At 47.5% G+C, this 25,000-nt stretch overlaps 1 protein-coding gene across 2 annotated transcripts in view; it reads right to left on the bottom strand.

Moving 5' to 3' along the window:
- ar (androgen receptor) overlaps nt 1-25,000 on the bottom strand; it is a 58,063-nt gene that overhangs the window by 14,566 nt on the left and 18,497 nt on the right. For both annotated transcript variants that reach the window (XM_063203078.1, XM_063203077.1), the window contains exons 2-4: nt 23,483-23,634; nt 9,741-9,857; nt 216-382 (exon numbers count right to left, since the gene is read on the bottom strand). In XM_063203078.1, coding sequence (XP_063059148.1) covers nt 216-382; nt 9,741-9,857; nt 23,483-23,634 — 436 coding nt within the window. The remainder of the gene's footprint in view (nt 1-215; nt 383-9,740; nt 9,858-23,482; nt 23,635-25,000) is intronic.

Genomic DNA, 25,000 nt, shown 5'->3' with positions numbered 1-25,000 from the left:
GATGCTACAGCATGCATTAAGGGGCTACAGCAACTTTCCAGGCAGCAATATTTTACTGCCACAAGGAAGATAAAGCGTGTTTTTCAGGGCAAAAACACAGCCGGGAGGTAGAGGAAACAGAACACAATGAAGAAACACACAAAAAACACAATTATTGAAGACTTTTACTCGTTGAGGAATAGGCAGACCAGGCATGAATGGGGAGAGGTGGTCACCTGGAGGATGTTGAGGAAGACGGGGTGCGAGTGGAAGGACAGGCCAGGCTTGGGTGACATCATCCTGGGGACCTCCATGTTGGGGCCCTGGGCTCCTCCTGCCACAGCCACCGCCCCTCCCTGCTCCTCTGCTTCCCTCAGCTGGCCAATCTTCTTCAGCTTTCGGGCTACATGGTGGAGGGAACCACATATAAATAGACATGAACACAACACACATTTAAGCACACGCACGCACACATGCACGCAAACACACACACACACACGCATACACACACACACACACACACACACACACACACACACACACACACACACACACACACACACACACACACACACACACACACACACACACACACACACACACACACACAGAGTTCATGGTGGAGTCACTTCATTGCCAACTCCTCCCTCTCTGCCTTTTCAAGAGATTCAAGGCTTTTCATTTTGACACAAAATTAAAAATATATATATTTTGATTTGTCAATCGTGTGCTGAGTGCTTCATGCTTCAATGGAAATTGAAGACATTTATTTTAATTTCCTGTTTCCTCCTACTGTCCTCTGTACTCACACCACATGTTACTGTAACAACACAGACAAACAACTGTGCACTGTGCAACTACCACACACTGACACACCCCAAAACACACGCAAGCACGCCACACACTCACACATCCCAAAACACATGCGCTCGCGCACGCACGCACGCACGCACGCACGCACGCACAGACGCACGCACGCACACACACACACACACACACACACACACACACAGAAGCCTGCTCTATGCTTAAGCTGGAGCTCTGCCTATTTAGAACAGAAATGTACTGTACTGTACGGACTGGCACTGATCCCAACTAGCCAGTTGGCCATGACTTAGCCATTGCACTATGCATTGACGCAACTGATCTTTGTGTGTGTGTGTGTGTGTGTGTGTGTGTGTGTGTGTGTGTGTGTGTGTGTGTGTGTGTGTGTGTGTGTGTGTGTGCGTGCGTGCGTGCGTGCAGCAGTTGTTCAGTGCTATTCCTCCACTTTCTTTTTCCACTACCGACAGAGACACACTGTTCAAAACACAAGTATGAAATACTGTAAATGATGTTAAAATGGGGTACAGGGGAGGAGCATGTATTACTAGCCAAAAGGGTAAAATATGAATGTTTTACTTGATTCACTTGATTCATAGTCAGCATAAAGAAAAGAAGACCAGGCCTCCCACTCCGTACATTGTCTGGCAAGTAAGCTCAGTGAAATAAATCAGATTCTGATGGGAGGAGAGAGAGAGAGAGAGAGAGAGAGAGAGAGAGAGAGAGAGAGAGAGAGAGAGAGAGGAGAGAGAGAGAGAGAGAGAGAGAGAGAGAGAGAGAGAGAGGAGTGGAGTAGAGGAGTTGAGAGAGAGGGGGGTGGAGAGAGAGAGGCGGGGGAGCGGGAGAGAGAGAGAGAGAGAGAGAGAGAGAGAGAGAGAGAGAGAGAGAGAGAGAGAGAGAGAGAGGAGTGGAGTAGAGGAGTTGAGAGAGAAGGGGGGGTAGTGGAGAGAGAGGGGGTGGAGTGGAGAGAGAGAGAGAGAGAGAGAGAGAGAGAGAGAGAGAGAGAGAGAGAGAGAGAGAGAGAGAGAGAGAGAGAGAGAGAGAGAGAGAGAGAGAGAGAGAGAGAGAGAGAAGAGGAAGTGGCGAAAGGGAGACAAGTCTTCTCCGGCACCCGGCACCCTGCCACATACTTTGTGCCTCCCCTCCAGTCCGCTCGGAGCTCAGCTCCACTAGCTGCTGCTTACGGCTGGGGGAGACGTGAGCGGAATGCCTGGCTCTGGAGCTCAACACCGAAAGCCTGCTTCACTCTCGCAATGAGGAATGGTTCAAGTTACAGAAGTGACTGAATGAAGCATTGTCCTTTTTTTTATTTGAAAGGAGAGTATGAAGGATTGTGGCCGAAGTAGGCATTGCAACTATGTTGCCCATGCCCAAATATGATCTTTTAATGAATATTTACTAATAAACAAAACTACTACTTATATATTACATTTCCAGGTCGTAAATTACTTTATAACCCTTAGCATGTGGGAGCTTAGCTTTTGTTTCCTTCTCTGTCGTCCTACTTGGTAGGGGAATGACGTTAATGAGCTACGTAACCAAAAGCGGACACAGTTAGAGGGTGGGCGGAATTGGGCGACCTTACGATAAATATTTACTGGTCTGAGCAAAGTACAGTAAGTTTAGCAGTGAGTTTTGCTGCTAAAAATTGTGGACATGGAGAAGAGACACTTTGCCAGTCATAATTAATACTTAGAAACTAATGGTGATCGAAAATACAGCATACACAAATTCTTGAAGTAAACTGAAAATTACATACTCTGCATTTGAAGCACCACTAAGTAACATGTTTCAACCTTGCACTGTGTAATATTTTAGAAGTTTATTTACAGAATTCATGCTAACCATTCACAAATGTTACATTTTTCACAAATATTTATCACTACCATCAATTTCTAAGTATTTATTATCACAGGGAAAATTGCACTTTTCATTCATGAAAAGGGGGATCTTCTCCATTGTCCGCCATTTTGAATGTTCAGAAATTCAAAAAGACATTTTTGGCTGCAAAACTTGCTGTACTTTGGTCATACTAGTGAATATTAGTTTATTACTTGGTAAATATTTATGAAAAGACAGAATTTGGCAATAAGCAGCCCATGTTCAATGAGCAGCATATCCAATACCTACTCTGAGCACCATCCTACACAGAGCACCTTTAATAATATAAACAACCTTCAATACACTTAAATAGCTACTAACCCTAGTAGTGAATAACCTTTACAATATTATGATATAATAATAAATTTAAAGCCATTGTGGACGCAATAGGGGGAAAACATTTCGATAAAGCCTAAAGTATGGCAAGAACTATGGTAGCGGAAGGGTGGAGAGGCATAGTTAACTTGTTCACTTGGATGAGTAGTAAGAGAGTTTTTTAACACACACACGCGCACACACACACGCACACACACACACGCACGCACGCAGGCACGCATGCACGCATGCACGCATGCACGCATGCAGCGCACACACATCTAGTTGTTCACGGCTGACAACACAGCATTATCGGATCCAAACCATGTCGATTAGCACTTGCACTTAAAGCAATGGGGGCAATTTGCTAGAGCAAACTAGTTTGAAGAGATGTCAGGCCGAGCAGACCTGATCACCACGGTAATAGCGGTACTCTAGTCACGAAGCCGCCTCAGAAATGAAGATTTAAAAGTCTTTGCCTGCGACACGATGCCTAAACTAGAGCTCCTGACAAGAGGGGCTGGGTAGAATGGGTGTTCCTGCCTGTAGCTCTGTGCAGATGGGTAGGGTAGTCACCCACAACACCCACTTACATCAGTCACCTAATGTGCACGCGCGAAACAACTTACTACGGGCAGAGAAAGAAATAGTCACATGTACTCACGCACGCACACACGCACGCATGCACGCACGCACGCACACACGCACACACACACACACACACACACACCCTCCTGAAATAGCCTACATGTAGAACTGTGCTGGCTGTTCAACTACAATATAGTGTACACTGGGTACAGGGCATAGTTTTGCACAGGGTATTGGTTAGGGAGCAGTGTGGAGATAGGTGTCTTGCTCAAAGGCACTTCAGCCATCAATGGAAGTTTAGGTAGGTTTGGTGTGATATTCAAACCTGCAACCCTCTGCTCGTAAGACCATCTGCCTAACCAATAGGCCACGGCTGCCCACCAAATTATGAAAATACACCCCCAATGTCCCCAGAACTGCCTGTGGTGTACCAGCAGCACCCTAGGCTGACAAGCCAGAGGTGCATTTCTCGAAAGCGTAGTTGTTCGCCAGTTAGCAACTTGGGTAGTTGTCAATGGCAAGTTGCATTGCAAACAACAAAGTAGCTAACTATGGTTTCAAGAAATCCACCCCAGAGACCATTCATTTTGAATGATTTCGTAATCCACGAATAGTCTGATTACGCTTCTCTGGGGAGGGTTTCAATCGGTTTTCAGACCACCGGTGTTATAAGCGATAAGCAATAAGCGAACGCACTTGGGAGCATAATAACATACGTCATGAATGTCTACAGTTAGCGATTGGTCAGAGCTCATTTCAAACCAGAGCTGAGCTCACTCTTCCTGCCCAAGTGATCCAGGGCACCGAGGACCCAGAACTAAAGTGACTTACGAAGTAATTAATGTGGTCTGGTAAAATCAGGCTACCAGCACCCCCCGCCCCCCCCCCCTCTCTCAACTCTCTATTAAATCCCACATCTTCACACCCTCTCCACCTGTAGATCATCTGCAACCTTTGGTACTCTTTCACATGTAAATGGACTACTATTTTGACCTGGTAAATAATTCCAAAGTCGGTGAGTCAGTCACTAGTGTGCACGGTGTGGTGCCACCCAAAAATACGCCCTTACTGCAGTAACTGGGGCAGGGAGACAAAGGGCAGCCGAGGGTACGGTACCAGCCAGGTGCAGAGCTTTAAACACATTCATAGGCCCAGGCCAGGAGTGGAAAATGAGGCGGCAAAACGAGCATGAAGAGATGTGACGGCAAGACCGGTTGTTATGGCGACGTGAAATAAGCATCGCGGTGTGTGGCTAATGTGTGACAATAAAGGGTCATTCTGACAAAGCGTTAGAGAGTAGTGTTGTGTTGTGTCTAGTGCCTGTGTCTGTGTGTGTGTGTGTGTGTGTGTGTGTGTGTGTGTGTGTGTGTGTGTGTGTGTGTGTGTGTGTGTGTGTGTGTGTGTGTGTGTGTGTGTGTGTGTGTGTGTGTGTGTGTGTGTGTGTGTGTGTGTGTGTTTGTGTGCTTATGTTTGACAGGGAGAGGTAGGGAGGGAGAAAAGAGATAGTTATGGTAGAAAGAGAGAAAGGGAAGGAGAGGGAAAGAAATATGTATACACATACAAACACAAACAAACGTGCGCAACACACACACACATACACAAACGCACACGCGAGCACACACACACACACACACACACACACACACACACACACACACACACACACACACACACACACACACACACACACACACACACACACACACACACACACACACACACACAAGCAGAGTGAGAGCAGGGAGAGAGTTTGTCCAAAAGCGTCAAAAAACGGGTCCTCAGTCAATCACCTTTCAACACAAACAAAGAGGTGTCTTGCCTTCACTATCATTTCATTTGGAAGAATATAATATCAAAATCAAAAAGTCATCATCCAAGTAATCGTCCCAGGGAGCTTAGCAAACCAACTCTGTTGAAACAGCCCAAGTCGAAGTCTGTCTAATTTATTTATAACTCCCAGGTAATGAGGCAGTCTTCAGTCAAATATAATGAAAGAAGGGCCGATGACAGCTTTTGCTGGGCCCAGGACAAAGTCATCAGAAAGGGCTCCCCCATCCAATACACATTGTATGTATACAATGCAATGAAAACTCAATTCTGGGCCCTCTGTCTCCCTGGGCCCGGGACAACATACCCCTTTGTCCCCCTCTGTCAGCGGGCCTGAATGAAAGTATAGCCGAGGAGAGAAGATGATTAAAAATTCCTGCTGCGTGTGCCGAACAGGTGGAATGTAAACAGGAAATCAGAAACGCCAATCTGGTTAAGAGGTCAGGTTGCGCTGACCTTTTTTTTTTTTGACGCAAGCTTGCCGCCCCCGTTCACTTAATGTCAGTGTACACACGCGGCAAAGAGCACAACCTTGGGATCATTAACTAATTCCAGGAATCTTGTCTCTCTCTCATCAGCTCTGTCTGTCTGTCTCTCTCTCTCTGTCTCTCTGAATCCAGATCGTTCTGTCTGTCTGTCTGTCTTTTTGTCTGTCGGTCTCTCCCTCTCTCTCAATCCAGATTGCTCTATCTGTCTGTCTGTCTGTCTGTCTCTCTCTCTCTCTCTCCCCTACCAACACTCTGCCTGCCCCCTCTCTGTATCTCCTTCTCTCTATCTCTCTCTCTCTCTCCCCCACCCACACTCTCTGTATATCTCTCTACCTCCTCTTTTCCCTCCCTGTATTCCTTCCTCCTCTCTTTCTCTCCTGTTTGGTATCTCAATCTCTACCAATATGTGTGCATCTCCACTCCTGTCTCACCTCAGCACTCTACTCCCATCACTCTTTCATTTCCCATCTGTCCATCATTGCATTGTGTAGCTGTGTGTTACTGGGTGTGTGTGGTTGCATGCATGCATGTGTGCATGTGTGTGTGTGTGTGTGTGTGTGTGTGTGTGTGTGTGTGTGTGTGTGTGTGTGTGTGTGTGTGTGCATGTGTGCGCGCTTGTGCGTGTGCGTGTGCGTGTGCGTGTGTGTGTGTGTGTGTGTGTGCACTGTGCGATTAGCGAGGCTCACTGAGTTGTTGTGCTGTGTGTGGGCTCTAATTTCGTCGAACAGCTTGTGTCAGAGTGACTTCTAAAATCTATGCAATCACTTAGCAACTTCACTCTGGCCTTGTACACACACCCAAACTCATGGGCCACACAAAGCAGTGATAACGTAGGACTGTGCTACTAGTGATACACTTTTCCAACACAAAGTTCTGGACAGCCTTTTACTTGTGTGTGTGTGTGTGTGTGTGTGTGTGTGTGTGTGTGTGTGTGTGTGTGTGTGTGTGTGTGTGTGTGTGTGTGTGTGTGTGTGTGTGTGTGTGTGTGTGTGTGTGTGTGTGTGTGTGTGTGTGTGTGTGTGTGTGTGTGAGTGTGTGTGTGTGTTACATTCAAGTCAAGCACTTAGGAAAAGTCCCTCATTTATTATTAAGTTCAATATTACCAATGTTATGTTTCAAATCAATATCATAACAGCTTGACATCGATATTCATCACAGGATCCTTTCCGAATATCAGTCATTTCATACCAATCGATATGTTAGTAATCAATATATTAGTAGTCAATATGTAAGTGATTAGTGAAGTCTTCACTGCATTGCTCCAAAAAAAGCAACATACACATGTACGTAAACTATATACGTATACTAGTACCTTGTATTTGGACTACTACTCTCAGACTCTATACATACTAGTCTTCCATAAAACATGACAGTATAAAGAATAAATAAATAATACTTTTGTAGACTTGGTGGCCACTAGGCCTACTTCAGGCAACTCTTGCATATGAGTCAAGGAGAAATAAAATTCTTTAAGCTAAAAACCCTTTATTGTAAACTGGGTCATAGTCTAAAAACGCAGACCGGTTTCACCTTACCGGGTCTTCGTCAGGCGTCTCAGACAAAATAAATAGTACTCTTGTATAGCATATGTAGCTATCTTCTATAATAGAGGGGCCAATTTAGGCCTACTTGATATGTAGGCCACAAAGTCACCGCTATTGACATCACTGGAAAATGGTCCATGTAATGTCAGTCAAGGGGTTAATTTCGGTCACGGGATAATGAGGAAAATGAGGTGATTTTGGACCAATCACAGACAGGCTTCCAAGAAGACGGCTTGCGGTGAGGAAAAAGAGAGCATGACAAGAACCAACGGAAAAGTGGGAACACGATCACGACACTGCCTCACAATAGACAGAACAGGGCGAAGGACGAAAGAAGAAGAAGAAGAAAAAAAGAGTGGAGTGAGTGGGGGAAGATGGCATGCCATTTTTAGCTAGTTGGACCTTTTATTAAGTAAGCTGAAAGGAGTAGCAAGATAGGAGGGGAGAGGAGAGAGGGGAGAGAGGTGAGATGTGAAAGAAGACGAGAGAAGAGAGGGGAGAGGAGAAGGCGGGAGGAGAGAGGGAGAGGAGAGAGGGGAGAGGGGAGAGAGGCGAGACGTGAAAGAAGACAGGAGGTGAGGAGGAGAGGAGAGGGGGAGAGGAGAGGGGGAGAGGTACGTAAGGAGGCGAGAGGAGAGAGTAGAGCCGTGCTCTTTTATAGGAGCGCAAAGGAGGCCGAGGGAGGGGAGGTGTTTACTGTAGGAGGTGACAGAGGGACAGGGGGTAGTTGTGTTCGGAGGCAATCAGCACATTAGAGAATTATGTCACATCTTCACCCTCCACCCAACAACCCACACCCACCCACACAAACACACACTGTCACCGTAATCATCACTCCAGCCACCACCCCCGACATACACACACACACACACACACACACACACACACACACACACACACACACACACACACACACACACACACACACACACACAAACACACACTGTCACTGTAATCATCACTCCAGCCACCACCCCCGACATACACACGCACACACACACACACACACACACACACACACGCACACACGCACGCACACACACACACACACACACACATACACACACACACACACACACACACACACACACACACACACACACACACACAACTACCATAACCACCACCCTTAAGCTCCTACCAGCATCCCTTCCCCAGCCTTCCCCAAAGTCTTCACCCAGCTGGTAGACAAATTACCCCCCATTCAGAGACTTCTATCCTCTTGTAGTGAAGGACTCACACCTACCCCCTGATAGACCCCCCCCCCCCCACACACACACACACACACACACACACACAGGGCCGCTGACAGCTTTCGCTGGGCCCAGGACAAAGTCATCTGAAAGGGCCCACCTCCCTAATACATATAATGTAATGGGGCCCAATTCTTGTGCCCCTATCTCCCTGGGCCCGGGACAACATACCCCTTTGACCCCCCCTGTCAGCGGGCCTACACCCCCCCCAACACACACACACGCCTGCACCGACCTACACCCACACCCGCAGCCAACCTCCACCCACGCCAACCTTCTCCCATCCCTTCCCCATCCTATCCCATCTCCCCATCTCCTACCTGAGCCCCCTTTCCACATGATTCAGAAAAACACATGCCGGGGTGAAAATTGAATAGAGCGCCAAAGGCTGCCTGTTGGGGCGGCCATCTTTGAAAAGCCGCTTTCTGGGGGCTCTTTTGTGAGTGCTGAAGAGGATAAGAGACGGAGTCCGAAAAAGAAAGGCAGGAATGGAAGGAGAATTACAGGCAGGAGCAGAGCTGAGCTGAGCTGCGATGAGCTGAGGCGAGGCACGCTGATGTCAGGTAGCCAATGTCAGCCAGTAGCTCTCGTTCTGGACCCCTGGGTGTCATGCTACTTACCTGTGTGTGTTTGGCTTCTTTGGGTGTGCTTGTGGGTGTGTGTGTTTGTGTGTGCGTGCATGCGTGCATGCATGCATGCGTGTACAGTATGTGTGTCTTTGGGCCTTTTTTAGTAACTTTCTGAACCCAAGATTGACGGCCAGAAGAGGGCGATAAGGGCTGAAACGCATAGGCATAAAAGGCATTAAGGTATAAAAAGTATAGAAAGTATAAAAAGTATAAAAATTGTAGCCTTGAGTGCCTCAGATTTCCTACCCTGAACAAGTTAGACAGTCCCTACACTGGGAAAAGGTGAAGACCCTGAAGCACTCCGATTTCCTGTTTGTTTTTTTGACACCTGTAGTGGTTGTACTCTATAGCTATATACTGGGGGATGCGGGCCCCGTGCAAAGAGGAACTTTTGGATCATGAACTGTGCTTTACCTCCCAGGCTCATGCCTGCCTCGAAGCACTTCTTCAGGCGACAGGATGGACAGTTCTTCCTCCTCAGCTTGTCGATGGTGCAGTCGTTTCGGCTCGCACACAGATACTTCTGTTTACCTGCATGGCAATGATTGACAGGCAGGCAGGCAGGCAGGCAGGCAAGGAGTTTAAGGGATGAGAGAGAGGGAGGGAGGGAGGGAGAGAGAGAGAGAGAAGGAGGGGGGGGGTAGGGAAAGAGAAGATGGGAAGATGAACTTTCAGCACGACTGTGAAAATTTGACAGCAACATTATTTGTAATGATAGTACCGTGTGTGTGTGTGTGTGTGTGTGTGTGTGTGTGTGTGTGTGTGTGTGTGTGTGTGTGTGTGTGTGTGTGTGTGTGTGTGTGTGTGTGTGTGTGTGTGTGTGTGTGTGTGTGTGTGTGTGTGTGTGTGTGTGTGTGTGTGTGTGTGTGTGTGTGTGTGTGTGTGTGTCTCTGTGCGTGTGTGTGTCTGTCTGTGTGTTGGTTGTGTGTGACTCTCTATGTTTGCATTTATATGAAGCTTCATACAGGTCATAGCACCGTGTAAAAGGGCAATACCAACCAAAAATCTATCAATTCTAACAAGACTTTTGTCAACTTAAACAGTTTGCTGTTTAACCTAAAATATGCATGACGTCATAATCATGATGTCATCTGACCACTGTAGTATAACCAAGAGCATTAAAAACATCATTAGTTTCAATTGAGGTGAATTAATTATGACCATATGTACATTATGTCCATATAATTCATAGTCATTTCAAAGAGGCAGACTTGAAGCCAGCCAAGTACAAGCAAACGTGAATCACACTGTGCAAGCTTTATTTACTTGTATTTGCATATATAAAACTCTCAAGGCAATACAAGTTTCCCTGGCTCTCGCCAGTGGAATCATCTTGCTTCACACACATTCATCTGAAAGAGGGCCATACAGGTTGCCTGTCCAAAGGCTTGACTTCATCAAAAATCCTATATGACTGGACAAACCACTTAGCTGTCATTTTTTAATGACGTGCTACTTCAACCACTCACAGATTCTTCTTTCAACCACTTCTCCACGCGAGCCGCAAATTTGGTCTGAAACAACTGTCGCGTTATGACTACTTTTAACCATCTCTGAAAATCCTGCCCATAAATCTTGATTGGTTCATCAGCTTCAGCTAACCTTCCCAACCTTCAGCTAACCTTTCTAAGTCAGCTAACCGTCACAAATAGGTGGGCCTCCCAAATCTCTGATAGCGCATTCAGGCCGACTGAGAATCGTGCCGGTGCCCATTTCCGCAAACCAGAGCGTTTTTCTCCGCAAACCGTGACGACAACACGTCAGCAGGTTCATCCGGGTAACACAGTCACGTGCGGAAAAAAATCAGAGCCCGGTATGAACATGGGCAGTTCACAGATAAGCACTTTAGTGCCGAACGTAACTGGTGCGGGCACCGGCACCGGCTCCGTTCTGGTCGGCCTGAAAGCGCTATCTGTGGAGCTTAGCTTTGTCGAAACCACATAGCTGGCAAGAGCAGTTGAAATTGCAGAACGGATGATTAACTCCTTCATGTGAGCCAGGTTACGTAAAAAGTAGGGAAAGACAATATTAAGCAGCAGACGATGTACTGAGCCAGAAAACATGGCAAACTGTAAAGGAACTCAAGCAGATGGGAACCAAAGCAGACGGTACACATAATTAAAATCTTTGAGACTCCTAAGCTGTTGAAGACTGATTGCCAATTCAAGGGAATTATAGAGCTAAACCCAAAGCAAACAACAGGGGTAATGTGACTATACACTGTGACAGTCTCAGTGATGAGAAACTATTTTAGTGTAAGCGGATACTTTAGGTCTGTTGCTACTGTAGGTCTGTTCAACTGTAGCTCTGTTCATCATTACTGGTATGTTTGCTGAGAAGCCAAATTATATTAACTAGCCCCCTGCATTCAAAGCTAAATTATTTTGGTAACACTCTACTTGATGGGTAAATGCATAATACATTCATAGCAACAGTTATAAACTGCACATGAAGCATTTATGACAGCTTCATAAGACATGACTCAACATCCATAACAACCCTTTCATGAATGTGGAAGATAGGACGCTACAAAAGTGTGTGTGTGTGTGTGTGTGTGTGTGTGTGTGCGTGTGTGTGTGTGCGTGCGTGCGTGGCGTGTGTGCGTGCATGTATAACAGCTGCTATAAATGTGCTTTGCGCTCACCCGTCAAGTAACATTGATACCATTATGGTCACAATTTCTGAAGAAAAGGCCCACAATGCCAATGAGGCATCAACAAGGCTCATCAGGGAAAATTGAAGATGCAGCAACCTCCATACCTTCTTGGTAGCATACCAAGCACCCTGACGTTCCAAATGAGGCATTTAGAATTTGATAAATGCACGTTTTGTTAAAAACGGAAGTTCGGGAGACGCCTTGAAATTTGACATACCCTAACCCCTGCATTTTCTTCTCCGCTCAACTGTCATTCGTCGGAAATCAGGGCCAAAAGATAGGCACGCCTATTCAACTACCTGAATCTCATTCTCCACTCAGCCATCATTCAGTGTAATTTCAGAGCACTGAAACTTGGAACGCCCCTTAATTAAATACACAGCATTTAAGCCAGGCTCAAACTACACAACTCACAATTGTGTGTGTGATTTTGACATCGGGGTGCACCACACACTAGAAGAGAATTGCAACTGTCAATCTGCTCGCAACCACCAAGACAATGCCCGACGTTCTATTTCCAGTCGCAAATATTTCTACAATTTGCGATCGGCGACTCTTTGAGCTGCCAAAGTTCTATCTTAGAATGTCACACACAACGAGGAAATCTTTGCCGACAATCGCTTGCAATGGTCCTGGGGGTAACGTTCCACCGATTGTCGTAACGGGTGTTTTCTGCCGATAATCGGGCCGACAATCGTGTAGTTTGAGCCAGGCTTTATTCTCTGCTCACCTGTCTCCAGTCAGAAATTTGCTTTCTCGATTGCACCCACCACCTCCCCGTTCACCTGCCTTCCGTCGCTGTTCGGTCGATTCATCAGGCGTCCTGCCCTAGCTTCCTCCCCAGTTCACCTTACTCCTTTGGGGGTGTCTGCTCAGACCTCGCACATATCTGCAGGCACAGATACTGCCCGAGCTCTCAGTGGCGCTCTGTACTACCGAGCTCGAGAATGTCTACCGCGTTGACATTTCTCTGCCATGGCAGTGCTTCAGCACCATGGGCAGCGATCTTGCCGCATACACCATGTAATCCAGCTATCTCAGATTCTTGATTGCAGTGGTCCGCTCACGCGAATGAAGCACTGACGTTCCATGAAGGTCTATTGATGATTGTTCCACCACGTGGACAACCACTCCCCTGCGAGAGACGCACGATCATGGGAAGTCCGTTCTCCAGGGAGAACGAAAATGTATCATGATTAATTGAAGATGAAATCATGATTAATAGAAGATGCAATCATGATTAATACAAAATTCGAAGATCGTATTTATAGTCGATCAAAGTCCCTCAAGTGAAGCAGCGAGAGAGAAAGATAGAGAAAGAGAGAGAGAGAGAGAGAGAGAGAGAGAGAGAGAGAGAGAGAGAGAGAGAGAGAGACTCTAAATGGTGATGAGCGTGTGAGCGTGAAGTCATCTCAGAGGCAGCTGTTGTTGCTCCTATCAGCATCGCTTACTTATTCTGCCTTTTATTGAATGCACAAAGCATAGACGGGGTGTGATTTTCAAAAATTGCACAATTGCACAATTACATAATGCTAATGCGTGCAGCTCAGAGATCTAGTTGACTGCACAGCACAGCCATGATAGAGGCTAGGAGTGTTTGCTTATGTAGCCCTCTGTAAATATGGAGATTATTGGATGACCCAGAACTGATATTGTTGCTGTCACTGTTTGATGTTATCTCAGTAAAGTTGACTTAAGGGGTCATCTCCCCCCATGCTATGTGGTGGCTCAAACACCTGGGGTGCCACTGGCCCTAGAAAGACAAAGGACACTTTTGGGGTGGGGGGGTTGCCGTATATAAGCTCACCTGAGAAATTCCTCTGGGAGTCTCTTTCCATCTCTAAAGGGGCTCCAATCTCTGTCTTTCTCTCCCTCTTTCCCTCTCTCTCTCTCTGTCTATCTATCTTGGGTAAACTGTATTTAATTTCACTGTACCCTATGTAACCTACAGTAACCTTGAGTTAAATGTAATGTTACCTTGCAGTTGATAATTAAATTGTCATATAACTTTCATTCATTTGCATCTCCTCATCTGTATCATGCCATTTGCCTTTCCTGTGTCTTAAGTTAAGTTAACACTGCTTCTGTTTCAAATGCCCACTCCTTTCCGTCGTTGGTTAGGAATAAAGTGGAGGGAAAAGTTATTATACTTTTACAGTGGTGCGCCCGACGTGATACCTGGATGCGCAAAAATTTGGAGTCAGATTAACGAAAACAATTCTGCATTGGGACGTGTGAACAAATCTGAGGGTTGGTGAGTAGGAATCTAACTCATTTCAAGTACATTGAGAAAGTGATAAAATCTCACCAGCAAATTCAGAAGCTTCAGCTATCCTTCCCATGCAGAATGGACAAACATTTGGGCAGAAGTAAACTTCTGAACGCAGTGAAATGCAATTTGGCTGATACATTAGATAAACTGGCTACCAAACGCATTACGGTAGAATCTAAGGAGGAAGATATATATCATTACTGGTTGTTTTATGGCATGCGTAAGACAAAAGCAAAGCAACGCAAATATTCTGAAGGCATTATGCATATACTGTTTGAGAAGCAGCAGAAAGTGATTGAAGAACAAAATGAGAAAATTGAACGGCTGAATGATTGCCTTGCAACTGTTGTGAAAAATATGGAATTCATAAATTGGAAAATGAATCGTGAGTTTGTAGTGCTTTCTCAACTGACATAATTCACTTAATCATTTGTGTATTCGGTTATATGTTATGCTGTTCGTCATCTCCACTGTTCTGTTCACTTTATAGTCGCGGTCCCTTTAAGAGTTCCGATGACGTTTAATGTTGCCGGCTTTTCTGTCATGCGCGGCGCCATGTTTTTAGTCAGTTACAATAACTTAATAAACGCGACTCACAGAGTCTTAATGTGAGAAGTTGTACGGCTCGTTTCTTCGCCCTAAGGCAACTTCCACACTGGTGACCCCCGACGTTTGCTTACTGGACGTATCCAGATCGACATGACCGCCAACGCTGTGTCTCTCAAGCTCCCCGAGTTCTGGGAATCCTCTCCCTCAGCCTGGTTCGCTCAAACTGAGGCACAGTTTGCCTTGCGTCAGATAACCGCCGACGAAACGCAATACTACTACGTGGTGTCTGCCCTCGGAAGTTCTACGGCTTCGAGAGTGGTGAGCCTTCTTAAACGTCCTCCTCTGACAAGGAAATATCAAACTCTGAAGGAAAAGTTGCTGAAAACTTTCGAACTGTCTGACACTGAGAGGGCAAGTAGACTTTTCTCTCTTCAAGGGCTCGGCGATAGCAAGCCCTCAGAGCTAATGGACCGAATGCTCGATCTGCTTGGCGACAACAAGCCAGATTTCCTTTTCCTCCACCTTTTCCTGCGCCAGCTGCCTGCTCATGTGAGAGCTGCTTTGGCCAACACTGCCAGCACGGATTGCAGAGAACTGGCCGCTGAGGCTGACAAGTGTTTCCTGGCTAGTCAACAACAACCCTGTGCAGCTGCTCTCCTCCCTGCTGGTGCTGTATCTGATGTTCTGGAGGATGATCACCTGCTCATCGCAGCAGCGGCCCCGCGTCGGCAGCAGTCTTCTGGTTTGTGCTACTACCATGCCAGGTTTGGCTCCAAGGCCAAGCAATGCCGTTCTCCATGCAGCTTCAATGGAACGGGAAACGCCAAGGCCGGCGCTCACTAGTGGCCGTGAGCGTCGGCCATGCCGGCAGGCTACTCTTCATCCACGACTCCATCTCCGGCCGGCGATTCCTCTGCGACACAGGGGCACAGCGGAGTCTACTGCCTGCTTCACAGGTGGACGTGGTTGCAGACACCCACGGCCCCCCCATGGAAGCCGCCAATGGAAGCCCTATCCGTACGTACGGCACTAGACATGTTGAACTGTGTTTTGGAGGGCAACGCTTTAGCTGGGACTTTGTGACAGCCAAGGTTGCTGTTCCCCTCTTGGGTTCAGATTTTTTGTGCGCATATGGACTGTTAGTGGACGTTAAAAATCAGCGCTTGATCGACGCCGTCACTTTCTGTTCTTATGCCTGCGCGCTCAGCGACTCTGACGCAGTACACCTCTCCAGCCTGCTCTCTGTCACCGACAGTTTCCAACGCCTGCTCGCCGAGTTCCCTGCACTCACTCAGCCCACCTTCTCCTCTTCCACGGCCAAGCACGGTGTCGAGCACCACATCGACACTACTGGCCCGCCTGTATACGCCCGCGCTCGACGCCTCGAGCCGAACAAGCTTGCCGTGGCCAAGACGGAGTTCGAGTCCATGGAGCGCCTGGGGATTGTGCGACGCTCCAACAGTCCTTGGGCCTCCCCCCTGCATCTAGTCCCCAAACCTGGAGGGGGCTGGCGTCCTTGCGGGGACTACCGACGGCTCAACGACGCGACAACGCCCGACCGCTACCCAGTGCCCCACATCCAAGATTTTTCAGCACACCTGGCTGGCAAGCTCATTTTTTCCAAAGTGGACTTGATCAGAGGATACCATCAGGTGCCCGTACACCCTCTCGACATCCCAAAGACAGCTGTGATCACGCCATTTGGTTTGTTTGAATTCCTGCGCACACCATTCGGGCTCAAGAACGCTGCTCAAACTTTCCAACGGCTCATGGACTCTGTGTTACAGGATCTGCCCTTTGTGTTTGTGTACCTTGACGACATCCTGGTGGCCAGCACATCACCTTCAGAACACCTTTCGCACCTTCGCACTCTGTTTGAGCGGCTTACCGAGCACGGGCTCATCATCAATCCGGCCAAGTGCGAGTTCGGCCTGTCCGCCATAGACTTTCTGGGGCACAGAGTCACGAAGGACGGGATCGTTCCTCTTCCCTCGAAAGTGGAGGCCATCACCGCTTTCCCACGCCCAGTAACCATCAGAGCTTTACAGGAGTTCCTGGGCATGGTGAACTTTTACCACCGTTTTCTCCCCAGGGCCGCCCAAACCATGCGACCCTTGTATGAGGCTCTGAAAGGCGGCAAGCCTAAACACACTGTGGACTGGAGCCCGGAGAGAGACAAGGCTTTTGCGGACGCCAAAACAGCCCTGGCTAAGGCCGCCATGTTGGCCCATCCCGCCTCCTCCGTCCCGATTGCACTGACCACGGACGCCTCTGACTACGCGGTCGGTGCGGTCTTCGAGCAATGGGTGGGTGACGCTTGGCAACCTCTCGCCTTTTTCAGCAGGCAGTTGCGTCCCAGTGAACGGAAGTATAGCACCTTCGACCGAGAGCTACTGGGTGTTTACCTGGCCATCCGACACTTTCGTTCACTGCTGGAGGGACGCCAGTTCACTGTCTTTGTGGACCACAAGCCGCTGACTTTTGCCATGTCCAAAGTCACTCAGCCATGGTCTGGTAGACAACAGCGGCAGCTCACTTACATTTCCGAGTTCACTACGGACATTACACACCTCTCTGGCAAGCACAACCCTGTCGCTGACTGCCTCTCCCGTGCTCTTGCGGCGGCGGTCCACCTCGGCCTGGACTACAGCGGCATGGCAGCAGAGCAGGCCGCGGACCCAGGAGTGCAGGCTCTTCGCTCATCTGTTACTGGACTACAGCTACAGGATGTGACGTTCGACGAGGCTGGCACTACTCTGCTCTGTGACATCTCCTTGGGCTCTCCTAGGCCGGTGGTACCTGCGAAGTGGAAGCAGCCTGTTTTTGACACCATCCATGGCCTCTCACACCCAGGAACCAAGGCCTCGGTCAAGTTGGTGTCAGCCAAGTTCGTGTGGCGCGGACTGAAAAAGGACGTGAGGGGCTGGGCGCGCACCTGTATGGGATGCCAGCGTGGCAAAGTACACCGCCACACCAAAGCGCCACTGGAACAGTTTCAGGTGCCAGAACGACGTTTCGACCACGTCAACATCGACCTAGTTGGCCCACTTCCACCCTCGCACGGTTACACTCACGTGCTCACTATGGTCGACAGGACGACGAGGTGGGCTGAGGCTGTTCCACTGTCATCAACAACAGCAGCTGATGTGGCACGGGCATTTATTGGCACCTGGGTGTCACGTTTTGGCACCCCATCGGACATTTCCTCAGACCGAGGCGCTCAGTTTACCTCTGAGCTTTGGAACACTATCGCAGGGAGCTTGGGGGTTAAACTCCACCGCACCACGGCCTACCATCCCCAGAGTAATGGCCTCTGTGAACGTTTTCATAGGTCACTGAAAGCCTCTCTACGTTCTGGCCTGAAGGACTGTTCCTGGGCTGACAGGCTCCCATGGGTCATGCTGGGCATCAGGACTGCACCTAAGGAAGACCTCCAGGCCTCCTCCGCGGAACTGGTCTATGGCCAGCCACTACGGGTCCCCGGGGAGTTTGTCCCCAACACCACGAGCCCTTGGTCGGCCACACTCCAGCGCTCCACCCTGTTGGACAATGCCAGGTTGTTTGCTCCACTTCCTACCTCCCGCCACTGTTTACCGAACTCTCACGTCCCCAGTGGCCTTCAGTCTGCTGGCTATGTTTTTATTCGAGTGGATAGCCACCGCGGACCTCTCCGTCCGCCTTACGAGGGCCCTTTCCGCGTTGTGGAAGCGGGGGACAAGCACTTTGTGGTAGACATTGGAGGCAGGCATGAATGTGTATCTGTGGACCGCCTTAAACCAGCTCACCTAGATCTGGCCAGGCCTGTCGAGTTGGCGCAACCCCCGAGACGGGGACGGCCTCCGACTAGGCCCCCTCTTCCCATCCCTCCTGCCCCTCGGCCATGCCGCAGGGGTGGCCTACTGACAGACACAGAGGGGGCAGTTCCGCCTTCTCTCATTCAGCGGAGCCGCACTGGGCGTTTGATTCGCCCCCCACGCCGTTGATGAACTAACTTATTATTCTTTTTTTTCTTTCAGGTTCTCTCTTAATGTGAATTCTGGGGGGGCATGTGTAGTGCTTTCTCAACTGACATAATTCACTTAATCATTTGTGTATTCGGTTATATGTTATGCTGTTCGTCATCTCCACTGTTCTGTTCACTTTATAGTCGCGGTCCCTTTAAGAGTTCCGATGACGTTTAATGTTGCCGGCTTTTCTGTCATGCGCGGCGCCATGTTTTTAGTCAGTTACAATAACTTAATAAACGCGACTCACAGAGTCTTAATGTGAGAAGTTGTACGGCTCGTTTCTTCGCCCTAAGGCAACTTCCACAAGTGCACCGATGCCGCTGGCACATCTGCCCGCGCTCCATGTGATGCCGAGACAAAAGCTGTGGTTAGCGACGCCTCTCTAAAAGAGCGCAGTGTGGCTGCTCTCCGATGCCTTGCAAGGTCGAGCAAACAAAGGCCCCAAAAGAAGCGCTATAGGCGAAAAGTAAGCGATCACAGCAAATGTTGTAAATCCTGCAACAAAGCAGGACATGACGCGCAAAAATGTTGGCAACTTGGACTCGGGCATCCTCCGCCATACTTTCTCAAGCGTCGCGCATCACTCGAGACTGATAATGACCAAAGCAGCTCGTGTGACTCGCCGACCTCTGAAAGATATCGCGCAGGACCCCCTCCACCTCCAAGAAGGAGAAAATCCACAAACGTTCACGACATGCCTATGATTTTCAGACCGTTGCTCCACTATGCGTATGATGGATGATTTGTGTATTTCTCCCAGTATGTATTCACACAGGTTTTGACCAGATGTGTTCACGCCATCTTAAGAGTTTATTTCGAAGTGAGATGCCCACGGATCAGCGCAATTAAACGCAGACAAAGTCACAACGCAGCGGTGTGGTAAGAAGACACGTTTGCTTGCTAATGAGCATAGATTTCTCATAGCCATGTAATGCATTACTGTGTCCCCACCGCGTGGCTTTAGTAAATTGCGCACGGGGCATTTTCACGTTTTAAAAGTTATCACCTTGGCTGTTTACCTCGCCACCTTCAAGAAATTATTCACAATGCCTGTTATATTCATACTGCACATGTGAAAGTTGAAAGGTTATATAATATGTCTTAGCTGTTGTGTGTGCTTATAAAGCCATAGACAGGCTGTTTGCAGGTTGGAACCGTTTAGGCTCGTCTAAAAGGCTGTCCTTCTTTGCATAGACTTACTAGAGCAGTAGACTTTATGTTGTGCTGGCTCGTTAGTTGTGTGCATCGGATAGCTGTTTGAAGACTAGAGCTGTTTATGTGTGAAACCGCAAAGGCCTTGCTTTTAGTATTATTACCTACAACCAAATATTGTGTGGAAGAATATTTACCTGATTATGTGTCCTAACTAAAAGTTACAGTGCCCTCCATTATTATTGGCACCCCTGGTTAAGATGTGTTTTTTAGCTTCCAATTATTATTATTTTTTTCTAAATAATATGGGACCTTAATGGAAAAAAAGAGAAAAATCCAACCTTCAATACAAGTGCATTTATTCAGTGGGGAAAAAATCCCACATAAAGAAATAATTATTTGACATCAAATAATGTGTATCACAATTATTAGCACCCCTGTTGTTAATATTTTGTACAACCCCCTTTTGCCAACAAAACAGCACATAATCTTCTCCTATAATGTTTCACAAGATGGGAAAAGACAGAAAGAGGGATCTTCAGCCATTCCTCTTTGCAGAATCTCTCTAAATCATCCAGAGACCTGGGTCCTCTCCTCTGTACTCTCCTCTTCAGCTCACCCCACAGGTTCTCAATGGGGTTGAGGTCTGGGGACTGAGATGGCCATGGGAGGAGCTTGATTTTGTGTCTGGTGAACCATTTCTGTGTAGATTTGGCCATATGTTTAGGGTCATTGTCCTGCTGAAAGACCCAGTGACGACCCATCTTCAGCTTTCGGGCAGAGGGCAACAGATTTTGATTTAAAATGTCCTGGTATTTCAAAGCATTCATGATGCCATGCACCCTAACAAGGTTCCCAGGGCCTGTGGAAGCGAAACAGCCCCACAGCATCACTGACCCACCCCCATACTTCACAGTGGGTATGAGGTGCTTTTCAGCATGCGCATCTTTCGTGGCACGCCAGACCCACTTAGAGTGTTTGTTGCCAAATAGCTCAATCTTGGTCTCATCTGACCAAAGCACACGGTCCCAGTTGAAGCCCCAATACCGCTTGGCGAACTCCAGACGTTTGCGTTTATGATTGTGGGTGAGGAAAGGTTTTCTCCGTGCATGCCTCCCAAACAGCTTGTTGGCGTGTAGACAGCGCCTGATGGTTGATTTGGACACTTTGTGACCCCAGGATGCTACCATTTGTTGTAATTCTGTAACAGTGAGCTTTGGAGATCTTTTGATTTCTCTTACCATCCTCCTCACTGTGCGTGGTGGCAAAATAAACTTGGGTCCTCGTCCAGGCTTGTTTACCACTGTTCCAGTTGTTTTGAACTTCGTAATTATTCCTCTCACAGTGGATATGGGCAGCTGCAGTTGAGTGGCAATCTTCTTGTAGCCTCTGCCTGACCTGTGAAGGTCGACGCACATCTGCCTTACTTGTATGCTGTGTTCCTTTGTCTTTCCCATGTTTAAGAGTGGATAAGAGAAATGGCCTCGGTGTCACGTCATATTTATACCCCAGGGAAACAGGAAGTGATGAATTACTAATTAAATGTTCCTACATACTCTGGTAAACTTTGTAAACTACTGTAGAAATGACAGAAATGCTTCAATTATATTTATTTCCTGGGAATTGTTAAGGGTGCCAATAATTGTGGAACAGGTGATTTAATGAAAAAGAATTATTTTTTAGTCAGGGATTTTTTTTATTTTCCTACAATTCATTTGAGTTGAAGGCTACATTTTCCTAAATTTTTCAGTGTGACAGTATTCTTCTGCAATAAACACTGAATTTATTTTAAGGCTTTTAACACATCTCAACCAGGGGTGCCAATAATTATGGAGGGCACTGTATCTATTTGAGGTTGCAAATGAGCTGGTGCCATTATGTAAGTAGCAAGGCTGCAAAGTACAGTCAATGAGTCTACAATGGGGAAAAATGTGAAGCCCTGCCCTGTTGCCTGCCCTGAGCAAAAAAAGGCCTGAGGCAAAGAAGCATTAATTAAATGGCCTCAGTTAGCAACAAGTGAGATAACACTCATAGGACACACTACTGTTCATTTCTTCTCTGACAATAATGTAAACACCAATGTGATGCTAAATATGTGAATATATTCTGTAACAGACCAGAAGACTGTAGCTGGGATGAAATTACAAGTGTAATGTATTTTAACTATTTCAATGAAAACCTCTGATGCAGCTGTTTCAAGCCATATGCTGTGTCTCTCAGTCAATCATTCTGTATGCAAATGCCTAAACTCTGAAAAGACTGATAAGATAAGAAGACTGCCAGAATTCGACACCCCTCCATGATAAAGGATGCCTGCTGTGACGGACCCCTCAAGAGAGAACTTTTAGTCACTCGTAGCCACACAGAGACACTGATGTCAGTTTACATTCATCAGTGCCCTGTGTGAAACAGTACCAGGTTCCACCAGCCATCAACATTATCATCTCCAGTCATCCATTGTTTGTGATCCAATGCGATTTTGACATATCCCATTGTATCAAAGGGTCAACTGTAAATATGGAGATTATTGGATGACCCAGAACTGATATTGTTGCTGTCACTGTTTGATGTTATCTCAGTAAAGTTGACTTAAGGGGTCATCTCCCCCCATGCTATGTGGTGGCTCAAACACCTGGGGTGCCACTGGCCCTAGAAAGACAAAGGACACTTTTGGGGTGGGGGGGTTGCCGTATATAAGCTCACCTTAGAAATTCATCTGGGAGTCTCTTTCCATCTCTAAAGGGGCTCCAATCTCTGTCTTTCTCTCCCTCTCTCCCCCTCTCTCTCTCTCTGTCTATCTATCTTGGGTAAACTGTATTTAATTTCACTGTACCCTGTGTAACCTACAGTAACCTTGAGTTAAATGTAATGTTACCTTGCAGTTGATAATTAAATTGTCATATAACTTTCATTCATGTGCATCTCCTCATCTGTATCATGCCATTTGCCTTTCCTGTGTCTTAAGTTAAGTTAACACTGCTTCTGTTTCAAATGCCCACTCCTTTCCGTCGTTGGTTAGGAATAAAGTGGAGGGAAAAGTTATTATACTTTTACAGAAGAGTGAGCGCACGTGTTGTGTATGCATACTACATCTGGGATTGCACAAGCTGGCGCATCGCTGCAAGTTTGTTTGCATAACATTGTGTCCATGTTCTTGCATATGCACGTTTGTTTGTACATTTGTGGGCGTGTGGGTGGGTGTGTGCATGTGGGTGTGTGTGGGTGTATGCGTGCCTGCGTGTGCATGTGTACGTTGTTTGTGTGTGCATGCGTGTGTGTGTGTGTCCATGCTTGTCTGTGTGTGTATAAATGTGTCCGTGTGTGTGCATGCTTGTCTGTGTGTGTGTGTGTGTGTGTGTGTGTGTGTGTGTGTGTGTGTGTGTGTGTGTGTGTGTGTGTGTGTGTGTGTGTGTGTGTGTGTGTGTGTGTGTGTGCGTGCGTGTGTGTGTGTGTGTGTGTGTGCATGTGTGCGTGCGTGTGTGTGTGTGTGTGTGTGTGTGCGTGTGTGCGTGTGTTGTACCTTCTGCAGCCCTCTTGAAGAAGACTTTGCAGCTTCCACACGTGAGGGCCCCATAGTGGCAGCCAGACGCTTCGTCAGAGCAGATCAGACAGGTGCGATGGGGAGGGAAGAAGAACTCCATAGGAAACATGTGCTCACGCCCTCCATCGAACCTACACACACACACACACACACACACACACACACACACACACACACACACACACACACACACACACACACACACACACACACACACACACACACACACACACACACACACAGACATAGACATACATACATATGTAAATGCTCATGTCCACCATCAAACCTACACACACACACGCTCGCGCAGGCAGGCACGCACGCAGGCAGGCACGCACACACACACGTGCACGCACACACACACATGCACACACACACACACACACACACACACACACACACACACACACACACACACACACACACACACACACACACACACACACACACACACACACACACACACACAGACGCACACATGAACAAATGCACCACATATACTGTAAGGATAAGGCTCCATCCTGATCACTGTACCATACCTACCAACACACAACACACCACTTGAAATCACATCCCTGATCACTGTATACCACAGTGGTTCTCAAACTTTTCCCATCATTCCCCCCTTTGGAGGGTCTGGATGCGTCCAAGCCCCCCCAAGCATCAGCAGTAGACTGTCGCGCAGACTGATTGATTTACGATCGCTGCGCTGCGCATAACCAAAGGAAAGGTGACTGGTGAGATAAAACAAGGGACGTGTTCATTTCCTATGCTATTCAAATTCATGACAATTGATAATATAATATAATGTTGGTGAGGGCTTAAAATGTATTGCTTATTGGCGAGACAGGAAATAATTTCCTCGGGGGGGGGGGGAATCCAAAATCAGATGTCTCACGCCCCCCCTGCGATGCCTCCATGCCCCCCACAGGGGGGCTTGCACCCCACTTTGAGAAACACTGGTATACCATACCATACCATATCATACCAACCAGCAGACAAACGGACCGTCTGAAATTTGATCACACCACAGTTAAGTTACTGTAACCCCTCCGCGCAGAGCCTATGTTATAACCTTACTGTCACCAAAAATGTAATGCCTATGTCTTAATCTGTTACTTAAGGCTCTCAGTACTGTCATATGCAATGTTGCAATGACGTAGTTGAGCATTTTCAGCAAATAGTGAATAGGCCCGTCGGCGACCCCATCTACACTAAAAGGCTACGTGAAGCCATCTCAAATAAGTTTGCGCAACTGTACTCTCCTGCAACGGCAGCAGAGTATTGAGGATGAGAGGATTTCAGTCTGATGGAATTACAGAGCTAAGCAGAGGAGGAGGAGGAGGAGGAGGAGGAGGAAGAGAATGAGGAATAAGAAGAGGAGCAGTATTGGGAGGATGAGGAAGAGGAGAAAATGCCACCTTTCAGGCAAGCTAACACCAACATGTCAGTGTATGTGTGTGTGTGTGTTTATTTCTGGACTGTTTTCAGAAT

Source organism: Engraulis encrasicolus, chromosome 7 (assembly GCF_034702125.1).
Source record: "Engraulis encrasicolus isolate BLACKSEA-1 chromosome 7, IST_EnEncr_1.0, whole genome shotgun sequence".
Lineage (NCBI taxonomy): Eukaryota > Metazoa > Chordata > Actinopteri > Clupeiformes > Engraulidae > Engraulis > Engraulis encrasicolus.
Note: the sequence above shows the minus strand (reverse complement) of the source record. Positions and strands in the feature narration are given on the sequence as shown.